Source organism: Sminthopsis crassicaudata, chromosome 5, assembly GCF_048593235.1.
Source record: "Sminthopsis crassicaudata isolate SCR6 chromosome 5, ASM4859323v1, whole genome shotgun sequence".
Classification (NCBI taxonomy): domain Eukaryota; kingdom Metazoa; phylum Chordata; class Mammalia; order Dasyuromorphia; family Dasyuridae; genus Sminthopsis; species Sminthopsis crassicaudata.
Window position 1 is genome coordinate 93,169,726 of NC_133621.1, and position 14,609 is coordinate 93,184,334.

General features: G+C 36.0%; 1 protein-coding gene across 1 annotated transcript in view; it reads right to left on the minus strand.

The window, feature by feature from the left end:
• CNTNAP2 (contactin associated protein 2) overlaps positions 1-14,609 on the minus strand; it is a 2,674,182-nt gene that overhangs the window by 230,415 nt on the left and 2,429,158 nt on the right. The window contains exon 18 of the mRNA XM_074267631.1: positions 13,384-13,620. Coding sequence (XP_074123732.1) covers positions 13,384-13,620 — 237 coding nt within the window. The remainder of the gene's footprint in view (positions 1-13,383; positions 13,621-14,609) is intronic.

Sequence of the window (14,609 nt, forward strand, 5' to 3'; positions counted from 1 at the left end):
TTTATCTAAAGTGTTTCATTTGGCAGATAAGGAAACTAAGAGACATAGATTTAAATGAATAATTGGATGATTATGAAGGATTGAAGCAAAACTGAATTTCTAAAAAAAGTTCCCAGGCATGGGCAGAAATATTTTCTAGATTCAATGTGAATTTGAAGGTATATGTCTGAGTGCTTAAATATCTCAAGGATTTGATTCTCAATAACTCTTGCATCTAGGTGGCATAAAGCAGTAAGGAGGCACAGTGAATAAAGTGATGAGCTAGGAGTCAGGTGTATCTGAGTTCAAATTTAGCCTCAGACACTTACTAGTTCTGTGGCCCTGAACAAGTCATCTAATCCTGTTTGCTTCAATTTCCTCAGCTGTAAAAAAAAATAAATAAATAGATAAATAAATAAATAAATTGGAGGGGCAGCTAGATGTTTGTAGTGGATAGAGCACTGGTCCTGGAGTCAGGACATCTTCCTGAATTCAAATATGGTCTCAGACACTTAACACTTACTAGCTGTGTGACCCTGGCAAGTCACTTAGTCCTGATTACCTTCCCTTTCTCCCCACAACAAAATAAGCTGAATAATGAAGTGGCAAAATCACTCCAATATCTTTGCCAAGAAATTCCCAGATGGTGTCAGGAAGAGGCAGTGCAATTGAAATGAACAAGAACACCTGAAAGGGCTTAATTAATCACAAATTAATCTATTATTCATTATCCAAAAACAGATTTCCTACTATCCCTCAATCTATCAAGCTTTATCTCTCTTACATCTTCTACTGCTAAATCCCTGGAAAGATCTGTAGATGCTCACAGACCTTATCTCAGCACTATTCACTCATTAATAATCCTAAATAATCTGCCTCTTTACTGTGCTGAAATTGCTCTCTTAAAGGTCACCAATGAATTTTTAATTGATAAAGCAGACAATCTTATCTCAGCCTTCCTTCTCATTATTATTATTATTTTTTCTGGAGCATTTGACTCCCTTCTGGAGAGTTTCTTTGTTCTTGGTATTGATGACACATTGCTCTCTACTTCTACCTACCTAATCATGTCTTTTGTTTCTTTCAGTGTTTCAACATATTTCTATAATGATATATATTTTAATGTAATAATATTGTATCCACCCACATACATACGAAGAGAGAATGAGACAGAGAGAGGGAAAGAAAGAGAAAGAGAGAGAGAAAGAGAATGAGAGACAGAGAGACAGAGAGACAGAGACAGACAGAGAGAAGGAGGAAAGGAAGGAAGGAGGGAAGAAAGGAGGGAGGGAGGGAGAGAAGGAAAAAAAAATGAGGGGGTAACAAGAGAGACAGAAAGAGAGATACACATACAGAGACAGGGGGGGTGAATGAAAGTGGGGAATGAGAGAGACAAATTGAGAGAGATAGAAGAGAAAAAAGGAGAAAGAGAGAGGGAGGAAGGAAGAGAAATAGAGAGGGAGAGGGAGAAGAAGAAGTAAAGAGAGAGAAAGGGAGAGAGAGAGAGAGAGGGAAAGAGAGAGAGGAAGGGAGAGAGAGAGGGAAAGAGAAAGCCATTTTCCCCTACAATATTTCTTTAAGAGTTAATCCAATCAGGGTAACTGGACTTCCGGCCAAGATGGCGGCTTGGAGGCAGACAGCTGCTTGAGCTCTGCGTTTTCTCTCAGGACTTACTTCATGACAAGCCTCAAAATTAATGCTTGACTGGAAAAGAAACCCACAAATAATCACCAAGAGAAGACATCCTTGAAATTCGCCAGAGAAGGTCTGTGTTTGCTCGGGGGAGGGTTGAACAGACTGGGGGCACGCAGCCAGAGTAAGACAGGCAGCTCCCACAGCTCAGACCAGAGGGGGGAGGGGTACGATCTCTGCCATTTCTGCAAAAAGACTTTTATCCCAGTGTGGATGTTCCATCTTGGCAGCAAGCCAGGAGCAGCAGAAAAGGTATAAATACCACAGATAAAGAATAAAAACCTGGAAAGCAAGCGTCTCTTGGGACCCGGCCACCCCCACCCCCACCCAGAGTGACTCAGTACATTCTCAGAGCTTCAGAGCACAGACGCAGCGCAGCCATTGCTGTCCTGTTAGTGCCTCGCTGCTGTCTCCCGCAGTCTGTAGAGAAAGCTCATAACACCATCCAGCCCCATCTCCCCCCCAAAAAAGCCAGACCAATTGTTTCTCTTGTTAATTTGTTTTCTTCGATTCCCACTCTGACAAAATGAACAAAAAATTTAAAAGAGCTCTAACCATTGACAGCTTCTGTATGGAGAGAGAGCAGACTTCAAACCCTGAGGAGACTAAAAGCAGATTGTCTCCAGAGGAATCCCCTAAGGGGGATATGAGCTGCTCCTCAATACATAAGACTCTCATAGAGGAAATCAAAAAGGCTCTCACAAGAGAGATAGAAGAGAAATGGGAAAAGGAAAGGGAAGTTTGGCAAGAGAGTCTGGAGAAGTCATCCAGAGTAGATAAAGAGATCAAATCATTGAGAAATAAAATTAGTGCATTAGAAAAGGTAAAGAACTCCAAGGAAAACAGGATTAGTGAGCTGGAAAAGGTAAACAACTCCAAGGAAAACAGGATTAGTGAGCTGGATATAGAAATCAGCTCTCTAAAAAATAAAATGGATAAAATGGAAAAAAATTCCATAGAAGATAAAAACACAATTGGACAATTACAAAAAGATATAAAAAAAGTGAGTGAAGAAAATACATCATTGAAAATTAGAATCAAACAAGTAGAAATGAATGACTCAAAGAGAAACCAAGAAGTAGTCAAGCAAAACCAGAAAAATGAAACAATTAAAAAGAATGTCAAGTACCTTATTGGAAAGACAACAGACCTGGAAAACAGATCCAGGAGAGACAATTTGAGAATAATCAGGCTCCCTGAAAAATGTGAGGAAAAAAAGAGCCTAGATACTATTTTCCAGGAAATTATCAAAGAGAACTGCCCAGATGTTTTGGAAACAGAGGCTAAAATAGACATTGAAAAAATTCATCAATCATCTACTGAAAGGGACCCTAAAATCAAAACGCCAAGAAATATATTGGCCAAGTTCAAGAACCATCAGACAAAGGAAAAAATAATGGAAGCTGCTAGAAAAAAGCAATTCAGATATGGAGGAGTCACAATAAGGATAACCCCAGGATCTAGCAGCATCCACATCAAAAGAACGAAGGGCCTGTAACATGAAGGCTAAGGAACTTGGTATGCAGCCAAGAATAACTTACCCAGCAAAAATGATCATTGTTTTCCAGGGAAGAAGATGGACATTTAACAAAATAAATGAATTTCATCTATTCTTGATGAAAAAAAACAGACCTACACAAAATGTTTGATCTTCAAATACAGAACTCAAGAGATTTCTAAAAAGGTAAAAAGAAATCTTGAGAACTATATTTCTGCCATAAAGATATGTAAAGAACACATGCATAATTTGCCTTAGAAACTAGAGGTGGAAAGGAAATTATACCATAAAAAAGGATAAAGTGGTGATACTACATCTCATGAAGAGGTAAAGGTAACCTATTATATCTGAGAGAAAGAAAGGAGGGGGATGAACATAGTGTGTATCAATAAACATATCTGATTTATGATGAAACTTCTTCCACTTCATTGAAAAGTGAGAGGGAAGGAGTAAGCTAAGGGGAAGGGAATACAGAAATTGTGAGAAAAAGGGGTAAAATAGGAAGAGAAACTTTAAGGTGGGGGAGAGATACTAAAAAGGGAAGACTGTGAAAAGCAAGTGGTGTTCACAAGTTTAATACTGGGTAGGGGGATAAGAGGGAAGGAAAGGAGAAAAGCATAAGCAGGGCTTAACAGGATGGCAAGCAATATAGAATTAGTTATTCTAACCATAAATGTGAATGGGGTAAACTCCCTCATAAAGAGGAAGCAGTTAGCAGACTAGATTAAAAGCCAGAATCCTACTATATGTTGTTTACAGGAAATACACCTGAAACAGGGTGATACATTCAAAATAAAAGTAAAAGGGTGGATCAGAATCTACTATGCTTCAGGTGAAGCCAAAAAAGCATCCTCATCTCAGATCAAGCAAAAACAAAAATTGATCTAATTAAAAGAGATAAGGAAGGGCATTATATCTTGCTAAAAGGTAGCATAGATAATGAAGCAGTATCAATATTAAACATATACGCACCAAGTGGTGTAGCATCTAAATTCTTAAAAGAGAAATTAAGAGAGCTGCAAAAAGAAATAGACAGCAAAATTATAATAGTGGGAGATCTCAACCTTGCACTCTCAGAATTAGATAAAACCACAAAATAAATAAGAAAGAAATCAAAGAGGTAAATAGAATACTAGAAAAGTTTGATATGATAGATCTTTGGCGAAAGCTAAATGGAAACAGAAAGGAATAAATTTCTTCTCAGCAGTTCATGGAACCTATACAAAAATTGATCATATACTAGGACATAGAAATCTCAAAATCAAATGAAGTAAGGCAGAAATAGTAAATGCATCCTTTCCAGGCCGCAATGCAATGAAAATTACATTCAATAAAAAGCCAGGGGAAAATAGACCAAAAAATAATTGGAAACTAAATAATCTCATACTAAAGAATGATTGGGTGACACAGCAAATCATAAACATAATTAATAACTTCACCCAAGAAAATGACAATAATGAGACATCATACCAAAATGTATGGGATACAGCCAAAGCAGTAATAAGGGGAAGTTTTATATCTCTAGAGGCCTACTTGCATAAAATAGAGAAAGAGAAAGTCAACGAATTGGGCTTACAACTAAAAATGATAGAAAAGGAACAAATTAAAACCCCCCAGACAAACATCAGACTTGAAATTCTAAAAGTAAAAGGTGAGAGTAATAAAATTGAAAGTAAAAAAAACAAACAACAAAAAACTATTGAATTAATTAATAAAACTAAGAGTTGGTTCTATGAAAAAACCAACAAAATAGACAAACCCCTAGTAAATCTGATTTAAAAAAGGAAAGAGGAAAAGCAAATTGTTAGTCTTAAAAATGAAAAGGGAGAACTCACCACTAATGAAGAGGAAATTAGAACAATAATTAGGAGCTACTTTGCTCAACTTTATGCCAATAAATTCAATAACTTAAATGAAATGGAAGAATACCTTCAAAAATATAGCTTGCCCAGATTAACAGAGGAAGAAGTAAATAATCTAAATAGTCCCATTTCAGAAAAAGAAATAGAACAAGCTATTAACCAACTCCCTAAGAAAAATCCCCAGGATCAGATGGATTTACATGTGAATTCTACCAAAAATTTAAAGAACAACTAACTCCAATGCTATATAAACTATTTGAAAAAATAGGGATTGAAGGAGTCCTACCAAATTCCTTTTATGACACAGACATGATACTGATACCTAAACCAGGTAGGCTGAAAATAGAGAAAGAAAATTATAGACCAATCTCCCTAATGAGCATTGATGCTAAAATCTTAAATAAAATATTAGCAAAAAGACTACAGAAAATCATCCCTAAGATAATACACTATGACCAAGTGGGATTTGTACCAGGAATGCAGGGCTGGTTCAATATTAGGAAAACTATTAGCATAATCGACTATATCAATAACCAGATTAACTAAAAATCATATGATCATCTCAATAGATGCAGAAAAAGCATCTGATAAAATCCAACATCCATTCCTACCAAAAACATTTGAGAGTATAGGAATAAATAGACTATTCCTTAAAATAATAAGGAGCATATATTTAAAACCATCAGTAAACATCACATGTAATGGCAGTAAACTGGAACCTTTCCCAGTAAGATCAGGAGTGAAACAAGGTTGCCCACTATCACCATTACTATTCAATATTGTACTAGAAACACTAGCCTCGGCAATGAGAGCTGAGAAAGAGATTCAATGAATTAGAGTAGGTAATGAGGAAATCAAACTATCACTCTTTGCAGATGACATGATGGTATACTTATAGAACCCCAAAGACTCTGCTAAAAAGCTATTAGAAATAATTCAGAATTTTAGCAAAGTTGCAGGATACAAAATAAATCCACATAAATCCTCAGCATTTTTATACATTACCAACACAATCCAAGAGCAAGAGATACAAAGAGAAATTCCATTCAAAATAACGGTCGATAGTATAAAATATTTGGGAATAGATCTACCAAAGGAAAGTCAGGAATTATATGAGCAAAATTATGAAACACTTGCCACAAAAATAAAGTCAGATTTAAATAAGTGGAAAGACATTAGGTGCTCTTGGATAGGGCGAGGGAATATAATCAAGATGACAATACTCCCTAAACTAATCTATTTATTTAGTGCTATGCCAATCAGACTCCCAAGAAACTATTTTAATGACCTAGAAAAAATAACAACAAAATTCATATGGAAGAACAAAAGGTAGAGAATTTTAAGGGAAGTAATGAAAAAAAAATCAAATGAAGGTGGCTTAGCTGTACCTGATGTAGAACTATATTATAAAGCAGCAGTCACCAAAACCATTTGGTATTGGCTAAGAAATAGACTAGTTGATCAGTGGAATAGTTTAGGTCCACAGGGCAAGATAGTGAATAAAAATAGCAATCTAGTGTTTGACAAAGCCAAAGATCCCAACTTTTGGGATAAGAATCCATTATTTGACAAAAACTGCTGGGAAAACTGGAAATTAGTATGGCAGAAACTAGGCATGGACACACACTTAACACTACATACTAAGATAAGATCAAAATAGGTCTATGATTTAGGCATAAAGAACCAGATCATAAATAAATTAGAGGCACATAGGATAGTTTACCTCTCAGACTTGTAGAGGAGGAAGGAATTTGTGACCAAAGGAGAACTAGAGATCATTATTGATCACAAAATAGAAAATTTTGATTACACCAAATTAAAAAGTTTCTGCACAAACAAAACTAATGCAAACAAGATTAGAAGGGAAGTAACTAATTGGAAAAACATTTTTACAGTTAAAGGTTCTGATAAAGGCCTCATCTCCAAAATATACAGAGAATTTACTCTAATTTATAAGAAATCAAGCCATTCTCCAATTGATAAATGGTCAAAGGATATGAACAGACAATTTTCAGATGATGAAATTGAAACTATTTCCACTCATATGAAAGAGTGTTGCAAATCACTACTTATCAGAGAAATGCAAATTAAGACAACTCTGAGATACCACTGCACACCTGTCAGATTGGCTAAGATGACAGGAACAAATAATGATGAATGTTGGAGGGGATGTGGGAAAACTGGGACACTGATGCATTGTTGATGGAGTTGTGAAAGAATCCAGCCATTCTGGAGAGCAATCTGGAATTATGCCCAAAAAGTTATCAAATTGTGCATACACTTTTTTTTTAAATTTTTAAAATTTTTTTTTATTCATTTTTCCAAATTATCCCCTCCCTCCCTCCATTCCCTCCCCCCAATGTCAGGTAATCCCATACATTTTACATGTGTTACAATATAACCTAGATACAATATATGTGTGTAAATACCATTTTCTTGTTGCACATTAATTATTAGCTTCCAAAGGTATAAGTAACCTGGGTAGATAGACAGTAGTGCAAACAAGTTACATTCGCTTCCCAGTGTTCCTTCTCTGGGTATAGTTATTTCTGTCCATCATTGATGAACTGGAAGTGAGTTGGATCTTCTTTATGTTGAAGATTTCCACTTCCATCAGAATACATCCTCATACAGTATTGTTGTTGAAGTGTATAGTGATCTTCTGGTTCTGCTAATTTCACTCAGCAACAGTTGATTTAAGTCTCTCCAAGCCTCTCTATTCCTCCTGCTGGTCATTTCTTATAGAGCAATAATATTCCATAACCTTCATATACTACAATTTACCCAACCATTCTCCAATTGATGGACATCCATTTAACTTCCAGTTTCTAGCTACAACAAAAAGAGCTGCCACAAACATTTTGTGTGCATACCCTTTGATCTAGCAGCGCTACTCCTGGGCTTATATCCCAAGGAAATACTAACGAAGGGAAAGGGACCTGTATGTGCCGAAATGTTTGTGTCAGCCCTTTTTATAGTGGCTAGAAACTGAAAACTGAATGGATGTCCATCAATTGGAGAATGGTTGGGTAAATTATGGTATATGAATGTTATGGAATATTATTGTTCTGTAAGAAATGACCAACAGGATGAATACAGAGAGGCTTGGAGAGACATCAACTGATGCTGAGTGAAACGAGCAGAGCCAGAAGATCATTATACACTTCAACAATGATACTGTACGAGGATGTATTCTGATGGAAGTGGATATCTTCAACATAGAGAAGAGCTAATCCAATTCCAATTGGTCAATGATGGACAGAATCAGCTACACCCAGAGAAGGAACACTGAGAAATAAGTGTAAACTGTTAGCATTATTTTGTTTTTCTCCCCAGGTTATTTTTACCTTCTGAATCCAATTCTTTCTTTGCACAACAACAACAAAATTCGGTTCTGCACGTATATATTGTACCTAGGATATACTATAACATAATTAATATGTATGGGAATGCCTGCCATCTAGGGGAGGGGGTAGAGGGAAGGAGGGGAAAAATTTGGAACAGAAGAGAGTACAAGGGATGAACATTTAACAATCAAATTCAACATATCACTGCTTCATATTGAGGACCTGTCTGTCCCTTGGGCCTCAGTTCTATGTCTCTGATAGCATGCTCAACATAATCTCTTGAATGGTTCCCTGGCACTTCAAGCCAAAATCTTCCTTCTTCTCCTTAAACATATCCTTCCTCTCAATTTTGACTTTGTTATTTACTCTCTGACACCAGGTATTAAACCTCCTCAGTGAAACTAGGCCTAGTCACAGAATTACTGAATCTCTGAGTCAGGATGGAGCTCAGATTGCAATCTGTTCTGGAACCAGAATCCCCTCTATCTGTTTTCTACATGGTTTGTATCTCTGCTTTGTTTTCTATTTTATTTGCTAATATATTTGATTTCTTTGCCCAATGTTCTCAAGAATATAAGTCATTTAACCACAGGGTCTATAATTTTCATCTTTGTATCTTTCTTATCAAACACATTGCCTTACAAAAGTGCATGTTTTCTTAAATTGAATTGAATGATCTATTTTTAGGTTAGCACAGAAATATTTAGGCCACCTTTTGTAAGGTAGTTGGAGAAATGCAGCATGAAGAAAATTGATGAGCAAGGTTGTGGATTAGCATGTATAGAATCTCGAGGTACAGAATGTTTCCATTAATTTTTTATTCATACCTAGTCTTGGTCATGGTCATTTTGTAGTGTAGAAATGGATCATTAGGAATCAACTATATTTCTGCACTGTTCCTTAGGTAAGGAAGGTGATATCAGATTTGAAACTGATAGAAGATCATTGGAAAAGATTGCCCAGATTACCTAGTCTAATTCAGATGAAGAAATTAATTATGGTCAGAGATTTGAACTTAAGTATCCTGATTTTTTAAACAAATCAGCTTAACAAGCATTTATTAAGTGACTCTTTTGTGCCAGATTCAGGGCTTATCTGATTCTTTCATATTACTCTCTTGCTCCCATGATCCTTGTTGCATAATAAATCCATCATGGAAACCGTCCTGATGAGAGAAGATCATAGGAACCACGTATGAGAGAGTAGAGGTTTTTTTTTTTTTTTTTTTTGTTAAGCAATAGGAAGGCCTTTTAAGGTAGGCTAGAATACTCAGAGCTTAGTATCCATGGATCATTGGAGTCTTTTTTCCTATACTGGTCTATTATCCACAGAAATAACAAACATTGTATACATTTATAAAGAGAATTCCTGTAAAAGGATGGTAAAAAAATCTAGAATAAAATTTTAAGATTCATACAATCATCTTGGAAGTAGAATGATTTTCTACATTCAAGATATCAAAATCATAGCTACAAGTGTATGCAAAACTTCCAAGTGCTACTTGAAGGAAATTAAAATGTAATTGGGATGATTAACAAAATAAATGGGGCATCTAATTGTCAAAGTGGATACAGCACCAGCCCTGAAATCAGGAGAACCTGAGTTCAAACCTGGCCTCAGACACTTAACACTTCCTAGCTGGGACCCTGGGAAAGTCACTTATCCCCAACTGCCTCAGCAAAATAAATTTACAAACAAACAAACAAATAAATAAATAGATGTATAACATATATAATGTTAATTTGTGGCTTTCTAATTCAATATATGGCCTGTAGGGATATGTTTCTACTTGAGGGGACATCACCAATCCAAACCTCAGTAAAATAACCTTTCTAACATTCATGATTGAATGCTTATCTACCTTCTTCAGTAATGGAAAACTTATGGTGATGGGAAGCTTCTCTTTTGGACAACATTAATGATTGTTTTTATCTATTTTAAATGCAAATTTTTCCTCTCTTCAATTTTTAATCATCGGTTCTGAAAGCTGGTACTAAGCAGGTGTGCTTGTATATAACAAGCTTTTGTATTATATATTATAACAAGTCCTATATATAACAGCCCTAGAATTACTGGAAGACAAATATCATGTCTTCTCCAAGGTTTTTCTTCTCTTGGCTAAATATTCTGAGTACCTTCAGTACATCTTCAAGCCATGATTTTAAGTCCTCTCACCATGTAGAATTTGTCCTATTGTCAATAACTAGAATGACTGTTCTTGGAGCCTGAGCCTTCACTGGTAATGGTAAAGCATTCTTTTGAGAAAGAGTGAAGATTAGTGGAGGATGGACAAAGAAAATACCAAGATATAGTTGAAGCTCTTTGGAGAGTCCCAAATAATCGTCATGATGGTGTTTTTTGCCTTGATGAAAGATACCAAGGCTCTTTTCCTTGGTTCAAGTGTTGCTATTTTCAGTTACTACATATTTTTTGGGTCTGGGGATGACTGCTGTTTTTCTGAGTCAGCAGCTGTCTTTACCTGAGACCTTAGGGTGTCCACAAACACATTTCTGCTAAAGTTTGCATTTTTTTCCCTCCTAATAGGATCAGACTCAACCTCATTTAGCTTAGAAATGATTTTAAAGGGGTATTTAGGTATATTTTGGATAAGCTTTTTGAACCAATGAAAAAAAGGAATGAACAAACCTGCTTTACCTTAATATTCCACACTGATGCAAGCTTAAGGATAGATATCCCCTGCCTTAGCATTTAGGCATAATATTTATTAACCCTCAGGGGTTTTGTAGGAGCTTCTGTATTTAACCTAAATCTCTGGAAATACCAGGACTGTGATTTTCTTTAAATTGGTACTTATGTAGTGGAGTCTTTCAAGTATTAGTGTTTACTTGATTGCTTTCAGACATTACTTTGGCAATAGAATGACTACAGCGAAATTAGCATCAAGCACAATGAACGGTAATTGCAAGACTGTCATTTCTACAAGTACAAAATTAATGTAATCCAGAAGCTCATCCTAATTGCGTGCCACAAGGAAAGAACAGAATTCCTGTTGTTTGGAACAGAAAGATACACTATAATAATACTGTTAATGTGAGACCGTCTTCTTCCGTGGATTCCTTCCCCAATTTTGTTGCTGTTTTGTACTATTCTTTCCCACCCATCTAACATCATTTGTATTACCATATTAAAAGCAATGCCAGATGTAGCCTGGATGTATAGAGGATATTTTCCAACAATCCATCCCTCTCTGGGTGGCATTCTATAAGACTAATGCTAGCATAAACAGCTCTTCATGTATTCATCATGGCACAGACCCTATGAATGGGGTGTTTATGTAAAGCTTCTTATTAAGAGATGCAATAATCATTCACCGAAGACTTTACCCAAAAGCTTTTGCATTCCTTTACAAAACAAACAGGGATTTAACTCATAAACCAGAAAAGTGGAAATTCTACTGCTTTGCCTCTCTTTTTTTCTTCTAATTTTAAGTAAAGGAAAATTAAGTAGTCAATAAGTTAATTTTTCAGCTCATAGACTAATGCAGGGTTTATGAAAGGATTATACTTTGGGGTCCTTAAAGTCAACGGCAACAACAATAATTATTTATCAAGTGTAAACTGAGAATTAAACTAGATACTAAGGTAGATATAAAAATTAGGTAATATATGGTCCCTGCTCTAAATGACAATAGTGTAGAGAGCTACATCATACAAAATTATAGGTTAAGTGTGTTTAGAGAAGTTGCTGTGATCTGAAGGGGAAGATCATGACTGCCTGGGGGAGGAGACAAAGGAGGTAATGTGAATTGGCTTTAAAGGAATAGACTTAATAAGTCTGGAGTAGGAAATGGAGGAATTCCAGGTAGATTGAAGAACATATGCAAAGATGAGCAGATGTGAACACAATATGCATTTGTGGGGCAGAGAAGAACTGTTTGCCTAGAATACAGATGTGGGATATATGAGTTAAGACTAGAAAGATAAAATAATGTCACATTTTTTATAAAGCCTTGAATGTCAGAAAGAGTCTGAATTTTACTCTATAGGCATCTGAGAATCACTGAAAGTATTTTTTAAAATTGAGTAATATTACCATATTCATGCAAGAAAAAAAAAGATTACCCAGGATGAAATGGATACAACATATAAAAGGGATGATTAATTAGGAGACTTAGGAACCCTTTAGAATTAGTCTATTTGACTCATACCAGAAAACCTGGATTTTCCATATGGTCAGTGTCTCTTAGAAGTCCAGCAGTTTAGCTAAGAATGAGTGTATTAACTCACAAAACCTATGTATTCTCAAGAAGAGACTCGATGAAGTATTTTTATGGGGCTAGATTGATTCCAGACTCCCCATAGTCCAGAAGCATTAAAGATGTAACTAAACATGTGCTTTATTATGAGATGATCTCAAAGATCTACTGTAATAATGGCAACAATAATAATAACCGTAATGTGTGAACATTTTTTTTTGGTTTTGTGCATAGATTGTCTCATTGAATTCTCACAACAACACTATTAAGTGGTTGCTATTATCACTGCCATGTTACATTGAGAGAGTTGAGATTCAGAGAAGTTGTAATTTGCTCAGGTCTTTTTTGAAGTGTCTGAAGTGGAATTCTAACCTCGCTCTTCCTTACTCCAAGTCCAGAATTCCATTCACTTCACTACCATGCTGCCTTGATTTGGTGTCCTGACCCCCATATTCTCCCCCATATTCTCAGTGATATGACAGAGACAGACTTAAAGTCAATCACTGGACCCTTCATCCTCAGGGTGAGAATTGGTTATTTTGTCTGTAATACTCAATACAATTGTCCAGCAGAATGTGAAAGAAATGGAATACAACGATTTCCTTTGTGAGGATTACTATATAACAAAGGTGATGAAGGGATGACATTAGCTTCATACCTATTACCATAGTGGGATCTTGATCAATATTCTTTTTTAGGTGAAGCACTGTCTATGATTGTAATTCTGATCTATGAAAAGGAAAAGTAGTGAACATGGAAAAACAGCAATAACAACTAATCCCATTTTACCTTTAATGCAAAATGGTCCATCGTAGGCAGTGTTGGAACAATCACAGGAGTAACCATTGTACTTTTCCACACATTTGCCTCCATTCTCACAGTACATTCCATAGCTGGTGCAATGACCTGAGCACCCAGGTTTCACTCCCAGAGTAACCTTTGCTCTTTCTTCCAAATCAAGAGTTACCCCATTCATCCTGAGGGAGCGAATGCAACCCAGAAATCCCCTCTGACCTCCTGCAGCACCTGGAAGACAACACAAGAGAGAGACCAGATTTAATAAGCTTTGTTATTGTCCCTGTCCTCACAGAGCTAATCATGCCTTGAACAACTGTAGTAGGAGATAAATTGAGAATGTTAAGAGAATCCTAGCATTCTGACTTTCAAGTTGGTCCTGTCAAAATCTACTAAGCTGAAGCTTTTCCCCCTTAGGCTGTGGCACCTAATTAAAAAAAGGCTCTCTTTTGAGAGGCAACTGAATTTGCAGCTGAAATAAAATATTTGGAGATATCCAGACTTTTTTATAAGCTGTTTTGGATGTCAAGTTTGGTTTCCTATAGGAAGGTAAATGAAAAAAAAATCTCTCTGAGTTTTTGGTCTTTAATCTTAGGCATTCAATCCCATAGCACAATTTGCTAAAAGAAAAAATAAAAAGGGAGAGAGACATGAATATATTAGCATAGTTAACAAGTCAATTAGTCAGAAGGCACAAAAGTACTAGAAACCAGACTGGATATCTGAATACTTGCCTCAGAAGACTTCTTGTCTTGATTCTACATAAAAGTATTTTGTCCTTGGTCCAAATTTACAAATTTTAAGTAGAAGGAAGCTAATTGCATTACATTTCTTATTAGTTCAGGTCAGGTTTTCTTACTTGGAGCCAAAAATTTGCAGAACAAAGAATAAGTATAATTAGATCCAAAAAGTTGGCTGATATTATTAAATAAGCATAAAAGAGTGCAAAGAATTCAGTTTTTGGAGACAGAGAACCCAGATTAAATCCCAACTAACACTGCTTATACCCATTTGACCTTGAACATATTACTTATTTTCTTGGGGCCTCAATCTCCTTATCTATAAAAAGAGGGGATGGAAAGAGATGATTCTTGATGTTTTTAGTAACTCTAAATCTCTGAGCCTGCGATACATGATTTCATTGGTATGAGGAATTCATGGTGTTAAAGTCTCTATCTATGGAGATAAGCAATTTGTCTAAGGGAGCTATCTGGGGCTCT